Raw genomic sequence first — 20,300 nt, 5'->3', positions numbered from 1 at the left:
CCCGTCAGCCAGAGCCACCGGACTACTACCCCTAATATCCCACATCATCCCGTCAGCCAGAGCCACCGGACTACTACCACTAATATCCCGCATCATCCCGTCAGCCAGAGCCACCGGAATACTACCCCTAATATCCCACATCATCCCGTCAGCCAGAGCCACCGGACTACTACCACTAATATCCCACATCATCCCGTCAGCCAGAGCCACCTTACTACTACCACTAATATCCCACATCATCCCGTCAGCCAGAGCCACCGGACTACTACCCCTAATATCCCACATCATCCCGTCAGCCAGAGCCACCTTACTACTACCACTAATATCCCACATCATCCCGTCAGCCAGAGCCACCGGACTACTACCCCTAATATCCCACATCATCCCGTCAGCCAGAGCCACCGGACTACTACCACTAATATCCAACATCATCCCGTCAGCCAGAGTCACCGGACTACTACCCCTAATATCCCACATCATCCCATCAGCCAGAGCCACCGGACTACTACACCTAATATCCCACATCATCCCGTCAGCCAGAGCCACCTTACTACTACCACTAATATCCCGCATCATCCCGTCAGCCAGAGCCACCGGACTACTACCCCTAATATCCCACATCATCCCATCAGCCAGAGCCACCTTACTACTACCACTAATATCCCACATCATCCCGTCAGCCAGAGCCACCGGACTACTACCCCTAATATCCCACATCATCCCGTCAGCCAGAGCCACCAGACTACTACCCCTAATATCCCACATCATCCCGTCAGCCAGAGCCACCGGACTACTACCCCTAATATCCCACATCATCCCGTCAGCCAGAGCCACCTTACTACTACCACTAATATCCAACATCATCCCGTCAGCCAAAGCCACCGGACTACTACCACTAATATCCCACATCATCCCGTCAGCCAGAGCCACCGGACTACTACCCCTAATATCCCACATCATCCCGTCAGCCAGAGCCACCGGACTACTACCCCTAATATCCCACATCATCCCGTCAGCCAGAGCCACCGGACTACTACCCCTAATATCCCACATCATCCCGTCAGCCAGAGCCACCGGACTACTACCCCTAATATCCCACATCATCCCATCAGCCAGAGCCACCGGACTACTACCCCTAATATCCCACATCATCCCGTCAGCCAGAGCCACCAGACTACTACCCCTAATATCCCACATCATCCCGTCAGCCAGAGCCACCAGACTACTACCCCTAATATCTCACATCATCCCGTCAGCCAGAGCCACCGGACTACTACCCCTAATATCCCACATCATCCCGTCAGCCAGAGCCACCGGACTACTACCCCTAATATCTCACATCATCCCGTCAGCCAGAGCCACCAGACCACTACCCCTAATATCCCACATCATCCCGTCAGCCAGAGCCACCGGACTACTACCACTAATATCTCACATCATTCCATCAGCCAGAGCCACCGGACTACTACCACTAATATCCCACATCATCCCATCAGCCAGAGCCACCGGACTACTACCACTAACATCTCACATCATTCCATCAGCCAGAGCCACCGGACTACTACCACTAATATCTCACATCATTCCATCAGCCAGAGCCACCGGACTACTACCCCTAATATCCCACATCATCCCGTCAGCCAGAGCCACCGGACTACTACCACTAATATCTCACATCATTCCATCAGCCAGAGCCACCGGACTACTACCACTAATATCCCACATCATCCCGTCAGCCAGAGCCACCAGACTACTACCCCTAATATCCCACATCGTCCCGTCAGCCAGAGCCACCGGACTACTACACCTAATATCCCACATCGTTCCCGGCAGCCAGAGCCACCGGACTACTACACCTAATATCCCACATCATCTCGCCAGCCAGAGCCACCGGACGACTACCCCTAATATCCCACATCATCCCGTCAGCCAGAGCCACCGGACAACTACCACTAATATCCCACATCGTCCCGTCAGCCAGAGCCACCAGACTACTACCCCTAATATCCCACATCATCCCATCAGCCAGAGCCTCCAGACTACTACCACTAATATCCTACATCATCCCGTCAGCCAGATCCACCGGACTACTACCCCTAATATCCCACATCATCCCGTCAGCCAGAGCCACCGGACTACTACCCCTAATATCCCACATCATCCCGTCAGCCAGAGCCACCGGACTACTACCCCTAATATCCCACATCATCCCGTCAGCCAGAGCCACCGGACTACTACCCCTAATATCCCACATCATCCCGTCAGCCAGAGCCACCGGACTACTACCACTAATATCCCACATCATCCCGTCAGCCAGAGCCACCGGACTACTACCCCTAATATCCCACATCATCCCGTCAGCCAGAGCCACCGGACTACTACCACTAATATGCCACATCATCCCGTCAGCCAGAGCCACCGGACTACTACCCCTAATATCCCACATCATCCCGTCAGCCAGAGCCACCGGACTACTACCACTAATATCCCACATCATCCCATCAGCCAGAGCCTCCAGACTACTACCACTAATATCCCACATCGTCCCGTCAGCCAGAGCCACCGGACTACTACCCCTAATATCCCACATCATCCCATCAGCCAGAGCCACCGGACTACTACTCCTAATATCCCACATCATCCCATCAGCCAGAGCTACCGGAATACTACCCCTAATATCCCACATCATCCCGTCAGCCAGAGCCACCGGACTACTACCCCTAATATCCCACATCATCCCGTCAGCCAGAGCCACCGGACTACTACCACTAATATCCCACATCATCCCATCAGCCAGAGCCTCCAGACTACTACCACTAATATCCCACATCGTCCCGTCAGCCAGAGCCACCGGACTACTACCCCTAATATCCCAGATCATCCCATCAGCCAGAGCCTCCAGACTACTACCCCTAATATCCCACATCATCCTATCAGCCAGAGCCACCGGACTACTACCCCTAATATCCCACATCATCCCATCAGCCAGAGCCACCGGACTACTACCACTAATATCCCAAATCATCCCATCAGCCAGAGCCTTCAGACTACTACCCCTAATATCCCACATCATCCTATCAGCCAGAGCCACCGGACTACTACCCCTAATATCCCACATCATCCCATCAGCCAGAGCCACCGGACTACTACCACTAATATCCCACATCATCCCATCAGCCAGAGCCACCGGACTACTACCACTAATATCCCAAATCATCCCATCAGCCAGAGCCACCGGACTACTACCCCTAATATCCCACATCATCCCATCAGCCAGAGCCACCGGACTACTACCCCTAATATCCCACATCATCCCATCAGCCAGAGCCACCGGACTACTACCACTAATATCCCACATCATCCCGTCAGACAGAGCCACCGGACTACTACCCCTAATATCCCACATCATCCCGTCAGCCAGAGCCACCGGACTACTACCCCTAATATCCCAAATCATCCCATCAGCCAGAGCCACCGGACTACTACCCCTAATATCCCAAATCATCCCATCAGCCAGAGCCACCGGACTACTACCACTAATATCCCACATCATCCCGTCAGACAGAGCCACCGGACTACTACCCCTAATATCCCACATCATCCCGTCAGACAGAGCCACCGGACTACTACCCCTAATATCCCACATCATCCCATCAGCCAGAGCCACCGGACTACTACCACTAATATCCCACATCATCCCGTCAGACAGAGCCACCGGACTACTACCCCTAATATCCCACATCATCCCGTCAGCCAGAGCCACCGGACTACTACCACTAATATCCCAAATCATCCCATCAGCCAGAGCCACCGGACTACTACCCCTAATATCCCACATCATCCCATCAGCCAGAGCCACCGGACTACTACCCCTAATATCCCACATCATCCCATCAGCCAGAGCCACCGGACTACTACCACTAATATCCCACATCATCCCGTCAGCCAGAGTCACCGGACTACTACCCCTAATATCCCACATCATCCCGTCAGCCAGAGCCACCAGACTACTACCCCTAATATCCCACATTATCCCGTCAGCCAGAGCCTCCAGACTACTACCACTAATATCCCACATCATCCCATCAGCTGGAGCCACCGGACTACTACCACTAATATCCCAAATCATCCCGTCAGCCAGAGCCACCGGACTACTACCTCTAATATCCCACATCATCCCGTCAGCCAGAGCCTCCAGACTACTACCACTAATATCCCACATCATCCCGTCAGCCAGATCCACCGGACTACTACCCCTAATATCCCACATCATCCCATCAGCCAGAGCCACCGGACTACTACACCTAATATCCCACATCATCCCGTCAGCCAAAGCCACCGGACTACTACCACTAATATCCCACATCATCCCGTCAGCCAGAGCCACCGGACTACTACCCCTAATATTCCACATCATCCCGTCAGCCAGAGCCACCAGACTACTACCCCTAATATCCCACATCATCCCGTCAGCCAGAGCCTCCAGACTACTACCACTAATATCCCACATCATCCCGTCAGCCAGATCCACCGGACTACTACCCCTAATATTCCACATCATCCCGTCAGCCAGAGCCACCAGACTACTACCCCTAATATCCCACATCATCCCGTCAGCCAGAGCCTCCAGACTACTACCACTAATATCCCACATCATCCCATCAGCCAGAGCCACCGGACTACTACACCTAATATCCCACATCATCCCGTCAGCCAAAGCCACCGGACTACTACCACTAATATCCCACATCATCCCGTCAGCCAGAGCCACCGGACTACTACCCCTAATATTCCACATCATCCCGTCAGCCAGAGCCACCAGACTACTACCCCTAATATCCCACATCATCCCGTCAGCCAGAGCCTCCAGACTACTACCACTAATATCCCACATCATCCCATCAGCCAGAGCCACCGGACTACTACACCTAATATCCCACATCATCCCATCAGCCAGAGCCACCGGACTACTACACCTAATATCCCACATCATCCCGTCAGCCAAAGCCACCGGACTACTACCACTAATATCCCACATCATCCCGTCAGCCAGAGCCACCGGACTACTACCCCTAATATTCCACATCATCCCGTCAGCCAGAGCCACCAGACTACTACCCCTAATATCCCACATCATCCCGTCAGCCAGAGCCTCCAGACTACTACCACTAATATCCCACATCATCCAGTCAGCCAGATCCACCGGACTACTACCCCTAATATCCCACATCATCCCATCAGCCAGAGCCTCCAGACTACTACCACTAATATCCCACATCATCCCGTCAGCCAGAGCCACCGGACTACTACCCCTAATATCCCACATCATGCCGTCAGCCAGAGCCACCGGACTACTACCCCTAATATCCCACATCATCCCATCAGCAAGAGCCACCAGACTACTACCACTAATATCCCACATCATCCCGTCAGCCAGAGCCACCGGACTACTACCCCTAATATCCCACATCATCCCATCAGCAAGAGCCACCGGACTACTACCCCTAATATCCCACATCATCCCGTCAGCCAGAGCCACCGGACTACTACCCCTTATATCCCACATCATCCCGTCAGCCAGAGCCACCGGACTACTACCCCTAATATCCCACATCATCCCGTCAGCCAGAGCCTCCAGACTACTACCACTAATATCCCACATCATCCCGTCAGCCAGATCCACCGGACTACTACCCCTAATATCCCACATCATCCCATCAGCCAGAGCCACCGGACTACTACCCCTAATATCCCACATCATCCCGTCAGCCAGAGCCACCGGACTACTACCCCTAATATCCCACATCATCCCATCAGCAAGAGCCACCAGACTACTACCCCTAATATCCCACATCATCCCATCAGCCAGAGCCTCCAGACTACTACCACTAATATCCCACATCATCCCGTCAGCCAGAGCCACCGGACTACTACCACTAATATCCCACATCATCCCATCAGCCAGAGCCTCCAGACTACTACCACTAATATCCCACATCATCCCGTCAGCCAGAGCCTCCAGACTACTACCACTAATATCCCACATCATCCCGTCAGCCAGAGCCACCGGACTACTACCCCTAATATCCCACATCATCCCATCAGCCAGAGCCTCCAGACTACTACCACTAATATCCCACATCATCCCGTCAGCCAGAGCCACCAGACTACTACCCCTAATATCCCACATCATCCCATCAGCCAGAGCCTCCAGACTACTACCACTAATATCCCACATCATCCCATCAGCAAGAGCCACCAGATTACTACCCCTAATATCCCACATCATCCCGTCAGCCAGAGCCACCAGACTACTTGCCCTAATATCCCACATCATCCTGTTAGCCAGAGCCACCAGACTACTACCACTAATATCCCACATCATCCCGTCAGCCAGAGCCACCGGACTACTACCACTAATATCCCACATCATCCCGTCAGCCAGAGCCACCAGACTACTACCCCTAATATCCCAAATCATCCCGTCAGCCAGAGCCACCAGACTACTTGCCCTAATATCCCACATCATCCCGTTAGCCAGAGCCACCGGACTACTACCCCTAATATCCCACATCATCCCATCAGCCAGAGCTACCGGGCTACTACCCCCAATATCCCACATAACCCGTCAGCCAGAGCCACCGGACTACAACCCCTAATATCCCACATCATCCCATCAGCCAGAGCCACCGGGCTACTACCCCCAATATCCCACATCATCCCGTCAGCCAGAGCCACCAGACTACTACCCCTAATATCCCACATCATCCCGTCAGCCAGAGCCACCGGACTACTACCCCTAATATCACACATCATCCCGTCAGCCAGAGCCACCGGACTACTACCCCTAATATCCCACATCATCCCATCAGCCAGAGCCACCGGGCTACTACCCCCAATATCCCACATCATCCCGTCAGCCAGAGCCACCGGACTACTACCCCTAATATCCCAAATCATCCCGTCAGCCAGAGCCACCAGACTACTTGCCCTAATATCCCACATCATCCCGTTAGCCAGAGCCACCGGACTACTACCCCTAATATCCCACATCATCCCATCAGCCAGAGCTACCGGGCTACTACCCCCAATATCCCACATAACCCGTCAGCCAGAGCCACCGGACTACAACCCCTAATATCCCACATCATCCCATCAGCCAGAGCCACCGGGCTACTACCCCCAATATCCCACATCATCCCGTCAGCCAGAGCCACCAGACTACTACCCCTAATATCCCACATCATCCCGTCAGCCAGAGCCACCGGACTACTACCCCTAATATCACACATCATCCCGTCAGCCAGAGCCACCGGACTACTACCCCTAATATCCCACATCATCCCATCAGCCAGAGCCACCGGGCTACTACCCCCAATATCCCACATCATCCCGTCAGCCAGAGCCACCGGACTACTACCCCTAATATCCCACATCATCCCGTCAGCCAGAGCCACCGGACTACTACCCCTAATATCCCAAATCATCCCGTCAGCCAGAGCCACCGGACTACTACCCCTAATATCCCACATCATCCCGTCAGCCAGAGCCACCGGACTACTACCCCTAATATCCCAAATCATCCCGTCAGCTAGAGCCACCGGACTACTACCCCTAATATCCCACATCATCCCGTCAGCCAGAGCCACCGGGCTACTACCCCCAATATCCCACATAACCCGTCAGCCAGAGCCACCGGACTACAACCCCTAATATCCCACATCATCCCATCAGCCAGAGCCACCGGGCTACTACCCCCAATATCCCACATCATCCCGTCAGCCAGAGCCACCGGACTACTACCCCTAATATCACACATCATCCCGTCAGCCAGAGCCACCGGACTACAACCCCTAATATCCCACATCATCCCATCAGCCAGAGCCACCGGGCTACTACCCCCAATATCCCACATCATCCCGTCAGCCAGAGCCACCGGACTACTACCCCTAATATCCCACATCATCCCGTCAGCCAGAGCCACCGGGCTACTACCCCTAATACCCCACATCATCCCGTCAGCCAGAGCCACCGGACTACTACCACTAATATCCCACATCATCCCGTCAGCCAGAGCCACCTTACTACTACAACTAATATCCCACATCATCCCGTCAGCCAGAGCCACCTTACTACTACCCCTAATATCCCACATCATCCCGTCAGCCAGAGCCACCGGACTACTACCCCTAATATCCCAAATCATCCCGTCAGCCAGAGCCACCGGACTACTACCCCTAATATCCCAAATCATCCAGTCAGCCAGAGCCACCGGACTACTACCCCTAATATCCCACATCATCCCGTCAGCCAGAGCCACCGGACTACTACCCCTAATATCCCAAATCATCCCATCAGCCAGAGCCACCGGACTACTACCCCTAATATCCCACATCATCCCGTCAGCCAGAGCCACCGGACGACTAGCCCTAATATCCCAAATCATTCCGTCAGCCAGAGCCACCGGACTACTACCACTAATATCCCACATCATCCCATCAGCCAGAGCCACCGGACTACTACCCCTAATATCCCACATCATCCTGTCAGTCAGAGCCACCGGACTACTACCCCTAATATCCCACATCATCCCATCAGCCAGAGCCAAAGGACTACTACCCCTAATATCCCACATCATCCCATCAGCCAGAGCCACCGGACTACTACCCCTAATATCCCACATCATCCCATCAGCCAGAGCCACCGGACTACTACCCCTAATATCTCACATCATCCCGTCAGCCAGAGCCACCGGACTACTACCCCTAATATCCCACATCATCCCGTCAGTCAGAGCCACCGGACTACTACCCCTAATATCCCACATCATCCCATCAGCCAGAGCCACCGGACTACTACCCCTAATATCCCACATCATCCCGTCAGCCAGAGCCACCGGACTACTACCCCTAATATCCCACATCATCCCGTCAGCCAGAGCCACCGGACTACTACCACTAATATCCCACATCATCCCGTCAGCCAGAGCCACCGGACTACTACCCCTAATATCCCACATCATCCCGTCAGCCAGAGCCACCGGACTACTACCCCTAATATCCCACATCATCCCGTCAGCCAGAGCCACCGGACTACTACCCCTAATATCCCACATCATTCCGTCAGCCAGAGCCACCGGACTACTACCACTAATATCCCACATCATCCCGTCAGCCAGAGCCACCGGACTACTACCCCTAATATCCCACATCATTCCGTCAGCCAGAGCCACCGGACTACTACCCCTAATATCCCACATCATCCCGTCAGCCAGAGCCACCGGACTACTACCCCTAATATCCCACATCATTCCGTCAGCCAGAGCCACCGGACTACTACCACTAATATCCCACATCATCCCGTCAGCCAGAGCCACCGGACTACTACCACTAATATCCCACATCATCCCGTCAGCCAGAGCCACCGGACTACTACCCCTAATATCCCACATCATCCCGTCAGCCAGAGCCTCCAGACTACTACCCCTAATATCCCACATCATCCCATCAGCCAGAGCCACCGGACTACTACCCCTAATATCCCACATCATCCCATCAGCCAGAGCCACCGGACTACTACCCCTAATATCCCACATCATCCCGTCAGCCAGAGCCACCGGACTACTACCCCTAATATCCCACATCATCCCATCAGCCAGAGCCACCGGACTACTACCCCTAATATCCCACATCATCCCGTCAGCCAGAGCCACCGGACTACTACCCCTAATATCCCACATCACCCCGTCAGCCAGAGCCACCGGACTACTACCCCTAATATCCCACATCATCCCATCAGCCAGAGCCACCGGACTACTACCCCTAATATCCCACATCATCCCGTCAGCCAGAGCCACCGGACTACTACCCCTAATATCCCACATCATCCCATCAGCCAGAGCCACCGGACTACTACCCCTAATATCCCACATCATCCCATCAGCCAGAGCCACCGGACTACTACCCCTAATATCCCACATCATCCCGTCAGCCAGAGCCTCCAGACTACTACCCCTAATATCCCACATCATCCCCTCAGCCAGAGCCACCGGACTACTACCCCTAATATCCCACATCATCCCATCAGCCAGAGCCACCGGACTACTACCCCTAATATCCCACATCATCCCGTCAGCCAGAGCCACCGGACTACTACCCCTAATATCGCACATCATCCCGTCAGCCAGAGCCACCGGACTACTACCACTAATATCCCACATCATCCCGTCAGCCAGAGCCACCGGACTACTACCACTAATATCCCACATCATCCCGTCAGCCAGAGCCACCGGACTACTACCCCTAATATCCCACATCATCCCGTCAGCCAGAGCCACCGGACTACTACCACTAATATCCCACATCATCCCGTCAGCCAGAGCCACCGGACTACTACCACTAATATCCCACATCATCCCGTCAGCCAGAGCCACCGGACTACTACCCCTAATATCCCACATCATCCCGTCAGCCAGAGCCACCGGACTACTACCACTAATATCCAACATCATCCCGTCAGCCAGAGCCACCAGACTACTACCCCTAATATCCCACATCATCCCATCAGCCAGAGCCACCGGACTACTATCCCTAATATCCCACATCATCCCGTCAGCCAGAGCCACCGGACTACTACCCCTAATATCCCACATCATCCCGTCAGCCAGAGCCACCGGACTACTATCCCTAATATCCCACATCATCCCGTCACAGCCGCCAGACTACTACCCCTAATATCCCACATCATCCCGTCAGCCTGGGGTCAGTACCAGAGCGCTGGATGGATTTGCTCTGACTTCCATACCAATGATCCTTTTAAGAGGAAAGATGTGTCTACAGGATGGAGGATGTGTGATGGGGACATGGGCGGGGAGGGGGGATTCATTTCTGTCATGTGCTCTCTGCTCCTTTCTGGGGGGCAGACAATGGCTGGAGCTTATGTTCCTGGGGATGCTAGATTTCTCCCACCATGGCAGTGTCTGCTGAGGTGTTGTCAAGTGGGAAAAGTTGCTCATCGCAACCAATCACAGCTCAGCTTCTTTTAACCAGCTCTGGTGAAATGAGAGATGCTTAGTGATTGGTTGCAAGGAAAACTGTTGCTCATAGCAACCAATCACAGCTCAGCTTCTTTTCAACAGGTCTGGTGAAATAAAGATGCTTCGTGATTGGTTGGTGATACACACACATACAGTTTTATATATAGATTGGAGCAATGGCCGCAGAGCGCCATCCTCGGGGAGGTGCAGACTTTCTCCAGCATTGAGCACCGCTATCGCTGTGGTTTATTAGCGATTTTCTTGCTCCTCAGTTCATCCTCAGGAGTTGGCGTTTCCATTCAGTGATAGTAAAGCCCCGTCTCACATAGCGAGATCGATGACGCGGCACCGATTTTGTCATTCTCCAGCAGGACTTGGCCCCTATCCACACTGCCAAAAGCACCAACACCTGGTGTACACACAACAGTATCACTGGGCTTGATTGGCAGCAAACTCGCCTGACCTTAACCCATAGAGAATCTATGGAGTATTGTCAAGAGGAAGGTGAGAGACACCAGACCCCACACTGCAGACGAGCTGAAGGCTGAGATCAAAGCAACCTGGGCTTCCATAACCCCTCAGCAGTGCCACAGGCTGATCGCCTCCATGCCACGCCGCATTGATGCAGTAATTGATGCAGAAGGAGCCCGACCAAGTACTGAGGGCATTTACTGATCATACATTCCAGGAGCACAACATGTCAGATTTCACCATAACTTTTCCAGCTGGTGTTATTCTAATTTCCTGAGATAATGACTTTTGGGTTCTCATTGGCTGTAAGCCATAATCATCAGCATTACCAGAAATAAACCCGTGACATAGATCACTCTGTGTGTAATGACTCTATAGAATACAGGAGAGGCACTGTCTGTATTGGAGAACTGGAATAAGTTCTCTTTGGTGATATTCTGATTTTGGGAGAAGCTCCTGTACCTGTGCTACACTTGTGGTATCTATCAGCTGGATGTGAGGAACTCTCTTAAAAGGGAACCTGTCAGCAGTTTTGGCCGCTATTAGCTGCAGCTGCCTTTCAGGGCTGATATACTGCATTCTATAATGTCGTAGAAAAGCCCCGATCCGACCTGCAAGAGATGAATAACATCTGATTATACTTACCCGGGGGCGGTGCGATGGGTGTCGCAGGTCCAGTGCCTCCCATCTCCAGTGATGTCCTCCTCCTTGCTCTGTGTCGCGCTCCTGCGCAGGCGCACTTATCTGTCCTGATGACGGCAGAGCAGATTCCTGCAGTGCGCAGGCGCTGGACCTTACCTTTCCCTGCGCACTGCAGTACTCTGATCTGCCGTCATCAGGACAGAGAAGTGCGCCTGCGCAGGAGCGCGATGCCGGGAGCAATAACGCAAGGAGGACGGCGTCGCAAGAAGATGGGAGGTGTCAGACAAGGACCTGCGACACCCATCAGACCGGACCGCCCCCGGGTGAGTGTAATAAAACTTGTTTTTCTTCTCTTGCGGCTCGGGGGCAGATATTCCACTTTAGAGAACTCGAATCGGCCAAACCTGGTGACAAAGGTTCCCTTTAGGACTGTTGTTAGCAGCTGGAGCACGGGACATGTGCCGGGGAGCACGGACTGTGACTACAGACGATACCGAGATATAAAGCTGTGGGCCGACCAAAGCTCGGGCGCTGCGGCTGTCACCTGGTCCAGGGGCGGGAAATGACCAGGATGTTGTGGACTGAGAACATTGCATCATGACCATCAACCCAGAATCCATGCAAGAAATAAAAAGAATCGGATTCTAAGCTTCCTAGGTGATTGTTACAATCCAGAACCTCAGATCTCCACGACAGTAGTGTATACGAGGAGGAGGTGTGTACGGTGCATAGTGTGTACGGGGAGGAGGTGTGTATAGAGTATACGGGGAGGTGTGTATAGTGTATACGGGGAGGTGTGTATAGTGTATACGGGGAGGAGGTGTGTACGGTGCATAGTGTGTACGGGGAGGAGGTGTGTATAGAGTATACGGGGAGGTGTGTATAGTGTATACGGGGAGGAGGTGTGTACGGTACAGTGTACGGGGAGGAGGTGTGTACGGTGCATAGTGTGTACGGGGAGGAGGTGTGTACGGGGAGGAGGTGTGTACGGTGCATAGTGTGTACGGGGAGGTGTGTATAGAGTATACGGGGAGGTGTGTACGGTGTATAGTGTATACGGGGAGGCGGTGTATAGTGTATACAAGGAGGTGTGTATAGTGTATACGGGGAGGAGGTGTGTACGGTGCATAGTGTGTACGGGGAGGAGGTGTGTACGGTGCATAGTGTGTACGGGGAGGAGGTGTGTACGGTGCATAGTGTGTACGGGGAGGAGGTGTGTACGGTGCATAGTGTGTACGGGGAGGAGGTGTGTACGGTGCATAGTGTGTACGGGGAGGAGGTGTGTACGGTGCATAGTGTATACAGGGAGGTGTACGGTGCATAGTGTATACGGGGTGGAGGTGTGTACGGTGTATAGTGTGCACGGGGAGGAGGTGTGTACGGTGTATAGTGTGCACGGGGAGGAGGTGTGTACGGTGTATAGTGTGCACGGGGAGGAGGTGTGTACGGTGTATAGTGTGCACGGGGAGGAGGTGTGTACGGTGTATAGTGTGCACGGGGAGGAGGTGTGTACGGTGTATAGTGTGCACGGGGAGGTGGTGTGTACGGTGTATAGTGTGCACGGGGAGGTGTGTACGGTGTATAGTGTGCACGGGGAGGAGGTGTGTACGGTGTATAGTGTGCACGGGGAGGAGGTGTGTACGGTGTATAGTGTGCACGGGGAGGAGGTGTGTACGGTGTATAGTGTGCACGGGGAGGAGGTGTGTACGGTGTATAGTGTGCACGGGGAGGAGGGGTGTACGGTGTATAGTGTATACAGGGAGGAGGTGTGTATAGTGTATACGGGGAGGTGTGTACGGTGCATAGTGTGTACGGGGAGGAGGTGTGTACGGTGCATAGTGTGTACGGGGAGGAGGTGTGTACGGTGCATAGTGTGTACGGGGAGGAGGTGTGTACGGTGCATAGTGTGTACGGGGAGGTGTGTACGGTGCATAGTGTGTACGGGGAGGAGGTGTGTACGGTGCATAGTGTGTACGGGGAGGAGGTGTGTACGGTGCATAGTGTGTACGGGGAGGAGGTGTGTACGGTGCATAGTGTGTACGGGGAGGAGGTGTGTACGGTGCATAGTGTATACAGGGAGGTGTACGGTGCATAGTGTATACGGGGTGGAGGTGTGTACGGTGTATAGTGTGCACGGGGAGGAGGTGTGTACGGTGTATAGTGTGCACGGGGAGGAGGTGTGTACGGTGTATAGTGTGCACGGGGAGGAGGTGTGTACGGTGTATAGTGTGCACGGGGAGGAGGTGTGTACGGTGTATAGTGTGCACGGGGAGGAGGTGTGTACGGTGTATAGTGTGCACGGGGAGGAGGTGTGTACGGTGTATAGTGTGCACGGGGAGGTTATACGGGGAGTAGTGTACACGGGGAGGAGGTGTATACGGGGAGTAGTGTACGGTGTATAGTGTAGACGGGGAGGTGTGTACGGTGTATAGTGTAGACGGGGAGGTGTGTACGGTGCATAGTGTATAGTGTGTAAGGGGAGGTGTGTATGGTGTATAGTGTGTACGGGGAGGAGGTGTGTACGGTGTATAGTGTACGGTGGATAGTGTGTATGGGGAGGTGTGTACGGTGTATAGTGTGCACGGGGAGGAGTTGTGTACGGTGTATAGTGTGCACGGGGAGGAGGTGTGTACGGTGTATAGTGTGCACGGGGAGGAGGTGTGTACGGTGTATAGTGTGCACGGGGAGGAGGTGTGTACGGTGTATAGTGTGCACGGGGAGGAGGTGTGTACGGTGTATAGTGTAGATGGGGAGGAGGTGTGTACGGTGTATAGTGTAGACGGGGAGGAGGTGTGTACGGTGTATAGTGTAGACGGAGGTGTGTACGGTATAGTGTATACGGGGAGGTGGTGTGTATGGTGCATAGTGTGTACGGTGCAGTGTATACAGGGAGGTGTGTATGGTGCAGTGTATATGGGGGGGGAGGTCTGTACCGTGTATAGTCTGTACGGGGAGGAGGTGTGTACGGTGTATAGTGTATACATGGAGGTGTGTACGGTGTATAGTGTATACGGGGAGGTGTGTACGGTGTATAGTGTATACATGGAGGTGTGTACGATGTATAGTGTATACAGGGAGGAGGTGTGTACGGTGCAGTGTATACATGGAGGTGGTGTGTACGGTGTATAGTGTATACAGGGAGGAGGTGTGTACGGTGTATAGTGTATACAGGGAGGAGGTGTGTACGGTGTATAGTGTATACAGGGAGGAGGTGTGTACGGTGTATAGTGTGTACGGGGAGGAGGTGTGTACGGTGCATAGTGTGTACGGGGAGGAGGTGTGTACGGTGCATAGTGTGTACGGGGGGAGGAGGTGTGTACGGTGCATAGTGTGTACGGGGAGGTGTGTACGGTGCATAGTGTGTACGGGGAGGTGTGTACGGTGCATAGTGTGTACGGGGAGGTGTGTACGGTGCATAGTGTATACGGGGAGGAGGTGTACGGTGCAGTGTATACGGGGAGGAGTGTACGGTGTATAGTGTAGACGGGGAGGAGGTATGTACGGTACATAGTGTATACGGGGAGGAGGTATGTACGGTGTATAGTGTATACGGGGAGGTGTGTACAGTGTATACGGGGAGGTGTGTACGGTACATAGTGTATACGGGGAGGTGTGCACGGTGCATAGTGTATAATGGGGAGGAGGTGTGCACGGTTCATAGTGTATACGGGGAGGAGGTGTGTACAGTACATAGTGTATACGGGGAGGAGGTGTGTATGGTGCATAGTGTATACGGGGAGGAGGTGTGTACGGTGCATAGTGTATACGGGGAGGTGTGTATGGTGCATAGTGTGTACGGGGAGGAGGTGTGTACGGTGCATAGTGTATACAGGGATGTGTACGGTGCATAGTGTATACGGGGTGGAGGTGTGTACGGTGTATAGTGTGCACGGGGAGGAGGTGTGTACGGTGTATAGTGTGCACGGGGAGGAGGTGTGTACGGTGTATAGTGTGCACGGGGAGGAGGTGTGTACGGTGTATAGTGTGCACGGGGAGGAGGTGTGTACGGTGTATAGTGTGCACGGGGAGGAGGTGTGTACGGTGTATAGTGTGCACGGGGAGGAGGTGTGTACGGTGTATAGTGTGCACGGGGAGGTTATACGGGGAGTAGTGTACACGGGGAGGAGGTGTATACGGGGAGTAGTGTACGGTGTATAGTGTAGACGGGGAGGTGTGTACGGTGTATAGTGTAGACGGGGAGGTGTGTACGGTGCATAGTGTATAGTGTGTAAGGGGAGGTGTGTATGGTGTATAGTGTGTACGGGGAGGAGGTGTGTACGGTGTATAGTGTACGGTGGATAGTGTGTATGGGCAGGTGTGTACGGTGTATAGTGTGCACGGGGAGGAGTTGTGTACGGTGTATAGTGTGCACGGGGAGGAGGTGTGTACGGTGTATAGTGTGCACGGGGAGGAGGTGTGTACGGTGTATAGTGTGCACGGGGAGGAGGTGTGTACGGTGTATAGTGTAGACGGGGAGGAGGTGTGTACGGTGTATAGTGTAGACGGGGAGGAGGTGTGTACGGTGTATAGTGTAGACGGAGGTGTGTACGGTATAGTGTATACGGGGAGGTGGTGTGTATGGTGCATAGTGTGTACGGTGCAGTGTATACAGGGAGGTGTGTACGGTGCAGTGTATATGGGGGGGGAGGTCTGTACCGTGTATAGTCTGTACGGGGAGGAGGTGTGTACGGTGTATAGTGTATACATGGAGGTGTGTACGGTGTATAGTGTATACGGGGAGGTGTGTACGGTGTATAGTGTATACATGGAGGTGTGTACGGTGTATAGTGTATACAGGGAGGAGGTGTGTAGGGTGTATAGTGTGTACGGGGAGGTGTGTACGGTGCAGTGTATACATGGAGGTGGTGTGTACGGTGTATAGTGTATACAGGGAGGAGGTGTGTACGGTGTATAGTGTATACAGGGAGGAGGTGTGTACGGTGTATAGTGTATACAGGGAGGAGGTGTGTACGGTGTATAGTGTGTACGGGGAGGAGGTGTGTACGGTGCATAGTGTGTGCGGGGGAGGAGGTGTGTACGGTGCATAGTGTGTACGGGGAGGAGGTGTGTACGGTGCATAGTGTGTACGGGGAGGTGTGTACGGTGCATAGTGTATACGGGGAGGAGGTGTACGGTGCAGTGTATACGGGGAGGAGTGTACGGTGTATAGTGTAGACGGGGAGGAGGTATGTACGGTACATAGTGTATACGGGGAGGAGGTATGTACGGTGTATAGTGTATACGGGGAGGTGTGTACAGTGTATACGGGGAGGTGTGTACGGTACATAGTGTATACGGGGAGGTGTGCACGGTGCATAGTGTATAATGGGGAGGAGGTGTGCACGGTTCATAGTGTATACGGGGAGGAGGTGTGTACAGTACATAGTGTATACGGGGAGGAGGTGTGTATGGTGCATAGTGTATACGGGGAGGAGGTGTGTACGGTGCATAGTGTATACGGGGAGGTGTGTATGGTGCATAGTGTGTACGGGGAGGTGTGTACGGTGCATAGTGTATACGGGGAGGAGGTGTGTACGGTGCATAGTGTATACGGGGAGGAGGTGTGTATGGTGCATAGTGTGTACGGGGAGGTGTGTACGGTACATAGTGTATGGTGTATAGTGTGTACGGGGAGGTGTGTATGGTGTATACGGGGAGGAGGTGCGCACGGTGCATAGTGTATACGGGGAGGTGAGCACGGTGTATAGTGTATACGGGGAGGTGCGCACGGTGCATAGTGTATACGGGGAGGTGTGTACGGTGCATAGTGTATACGGGGAGGTGTGTACGGTGCATAGTGTATACGGGGAGGAGGTGTGTATAGTGTATACGGGGAGGTGTGTATAGTGTATACGGGGAGGTGTGTATAGTGTATACGGGGAGGTGTGTACAGTGTATACGGGGAGGAGGTGTGTACGGTGTATAGTGTATACGGGGAGGTGGTGTGCACGGTACAGTGTATACGGGGAGGTGTGTATAGTGTATACGGTGCATAGTGTATACGGGGAGGTGTGTACGGTGCATAGTGTATACGGGGAGGTGTGTATAGTGTATACGGAGAGGTGTGCACGGTGTATACTGTATACAGAGAGGTGTGTACGGTGTATACGGGGAGGTGTGTACGGTGTATACGGGGAGGTGTGTACGGTGTATACGGGGAGGTGTGTACGGTGTATACGGGGAGGTGTGTACGGTGTATACGGGGAGGTGTGTACGGTGTATACGGGGAGGTGTGTACGGTGTATACGGGGAGGTGTGTACGGTGTATACGGGGAGGTGTGTACGGTGTATACGGGGAGGTGTGTACGGTGTATACGGGGAGGTGTGTACGGTGTATACGGGGAGGTGTGTACGGTGTATACGGGGAGGTGTGCACGGTACATAGTGTATACGGGGAGGTGCATAGGGTATACATAGAGCCGTGTCTGTGCTGAGCTGTGACATCTCCGCTTCTCTGCCCCTCGGTCTCTGCAGTCTCTCATTGACCTCCTATCACAAGACCTCTCATCTTCGGAGGAGCAGCTGTTTCTGGACACGATGGAAGAGTTGGGCGTTCCTCCCTCCGGGCCTCGTCCTCGGGATGCCCTGCTGACCCCAGATTCTGCCCAGATGCCCCCCAATCGTGCTTGGCTCCGGCTCTTCAGCGACTTCATGAACAACCAGAAAAAGTTTCGAGGTCGCACAAAGAAGTCTGGCAGCGGCCGCGGATGTTTTGGGATGAAGCTGGAACGGATAGGAAGCATGAGCGGGTTAGGCTGCTGACACTCGGTGAGTAACCGCCTGACACCTGCATAGTGTGCATACTGACCCGTGATGTCAGCTGCCCCTGCCTATAGAGGACGCCCGGGGGCAATAACCTCTGTCCCTGCAATGTAGGTAGTCCATAACCACCGAGCCTGGTGTAAGAGGTCAATAAATGATGGTCCTGGGGTGCAGGAGGAGGAATCCATAACCACCGAGCCTGGTGTAAGAGGTCAATAAATGATGGTCCTGGGGTGCAGGAGGAGGAATCCATAACCACCGAGCCTGGTGTAAGATCAATAAATGATGGTCCTGGGGTGCAGGAGGAGGAATCCATAACCACCGAGCCTGGTGTAAGATCAATAAATGATGGTCCTGGGGTGCAGGAGGAGGAATCCATAACCACCGAGCCTGGTGTAAGATCAATAAATGATGGTCCTGGGGTGCAGGAGGAGGAATCCATAACCACCGAGCCTGGGGTAAGAGGTCAATAAATGATGGTCCTGGGGTGTAGGAGGAGGAATCCATAACCACCGAGCCTGGTGTAAGATCAATAAATGATGGTCCTGGGGTGTAGGAGTAGGAATCCATAGCCACCGAGCCTGGGGTAAGAGATCAATAAATGATGGTCCTGGGGTGTAGGAGGAGGAATCCATAACCACCGAGCCTGGTGTAAGATCAATAAATGATGGTCCTGGGGTGTAGGAGTAGGAATCCATAGCCACCGAGCCTGGGGTAAGAGATCAATAAATGATGGTCCTGGGGTGTAGGAGGAGGAATCCATAACCACCGAGCCTGGGGTAAGAGATCAATAAATGATGGTCCTGGGGTGTAGGAGGAGGAATCCATAACCACTGAGCCTGGTGTAAGATCAATAAATGATGGTCCTGGGGTGTAGGAGTAGGAATCCATAGCCACCGAGCCTGGGGTAAGAGATCAATAAATGATGGTCCTGGGGTGTAGGAGGAGGAATCCATAACCACCGAGCCTGGTGTAAGATCAATAAATGATGGTCCTGGGGTGTAGGAGTAGGAATCCATAGCCACCGAGCCTGGGGTAAGAGATCAATAAATGATGGTCCTGGGGTGTAGGAGGAGGAATCCATAACCACCGAGCCTGGGGTAAGAGATCAATAAATGATGGTCCTGGGGTGTAGGAGGAGGAATCCATAACCACCGAGCCTGGGGTAAGAGATCAATAAATGATGGTCCTGGGGTGTAGGAGGAGGAATCCATAACCACTGAGCCTGGTGTAAGAGATCAATAAATGATGGTCCTGGGGTGCAGGAGGAGGAATCCATAACCACTGAGCCTGGTGTAAGAGATCAATAAATGATGGTCCTGGGGTGCAGGAGGAATCCATAACCACTGAGCCTGGTGTAAGAGATCAATAAATGATGGTCCTGGGGTGC

General features: G+C 53.4%; 1 protein-coding gene across 1 annotated transcript in view; it reads left to right on the top strand.

Annotated features, from left to right (window-relative positions):
* The window catches only part of LOC141087679 (C-type natriuretic peptide 3-like), a 34,946-nt gene that overhangs the window by 10,110 nt on the left and 4,536 nt on the right, over nucleotides 1-20,300 (top strand). Inside the window, exon 2 of the mRNA XM_073573416.1 lies at nucleotides 18,623-18,916. Coding sequence (XP_073429517.1) covers nucleotides 18,623-18,910 — 288 coding nt within the window. The 3' untranslated portion in view covers nucleotides 18,911-18,916. The remainder of the gene's footprint in view (nucleotides 1-18,622; nucleotides 18,917-20,300) is intronic.

The sequence above is a fragment of the Dendrobates tinctorius genome, unplaced genomic scaffold (assembly GCF_039654945.1).
Source record: "Dendrobates tinctorius isolate UK_male_01 unplaced genomic scaffold, ASM3965494v1 ptg000002l, whole genome shotgun sequence".
NCBI classification, from domain to species: domain Eukaryota; kingdom Metazoa; phylum Chordata; class Amphibia; order Anura; family Dendrobatidae; genus Dendrobates; species Dendrobates tinctorius.
The sequence above is the reverse complement of the archived record's forward strand: the minus strand, read 5'-3'. Positions and strand labels throughout refer to the sequence as shown.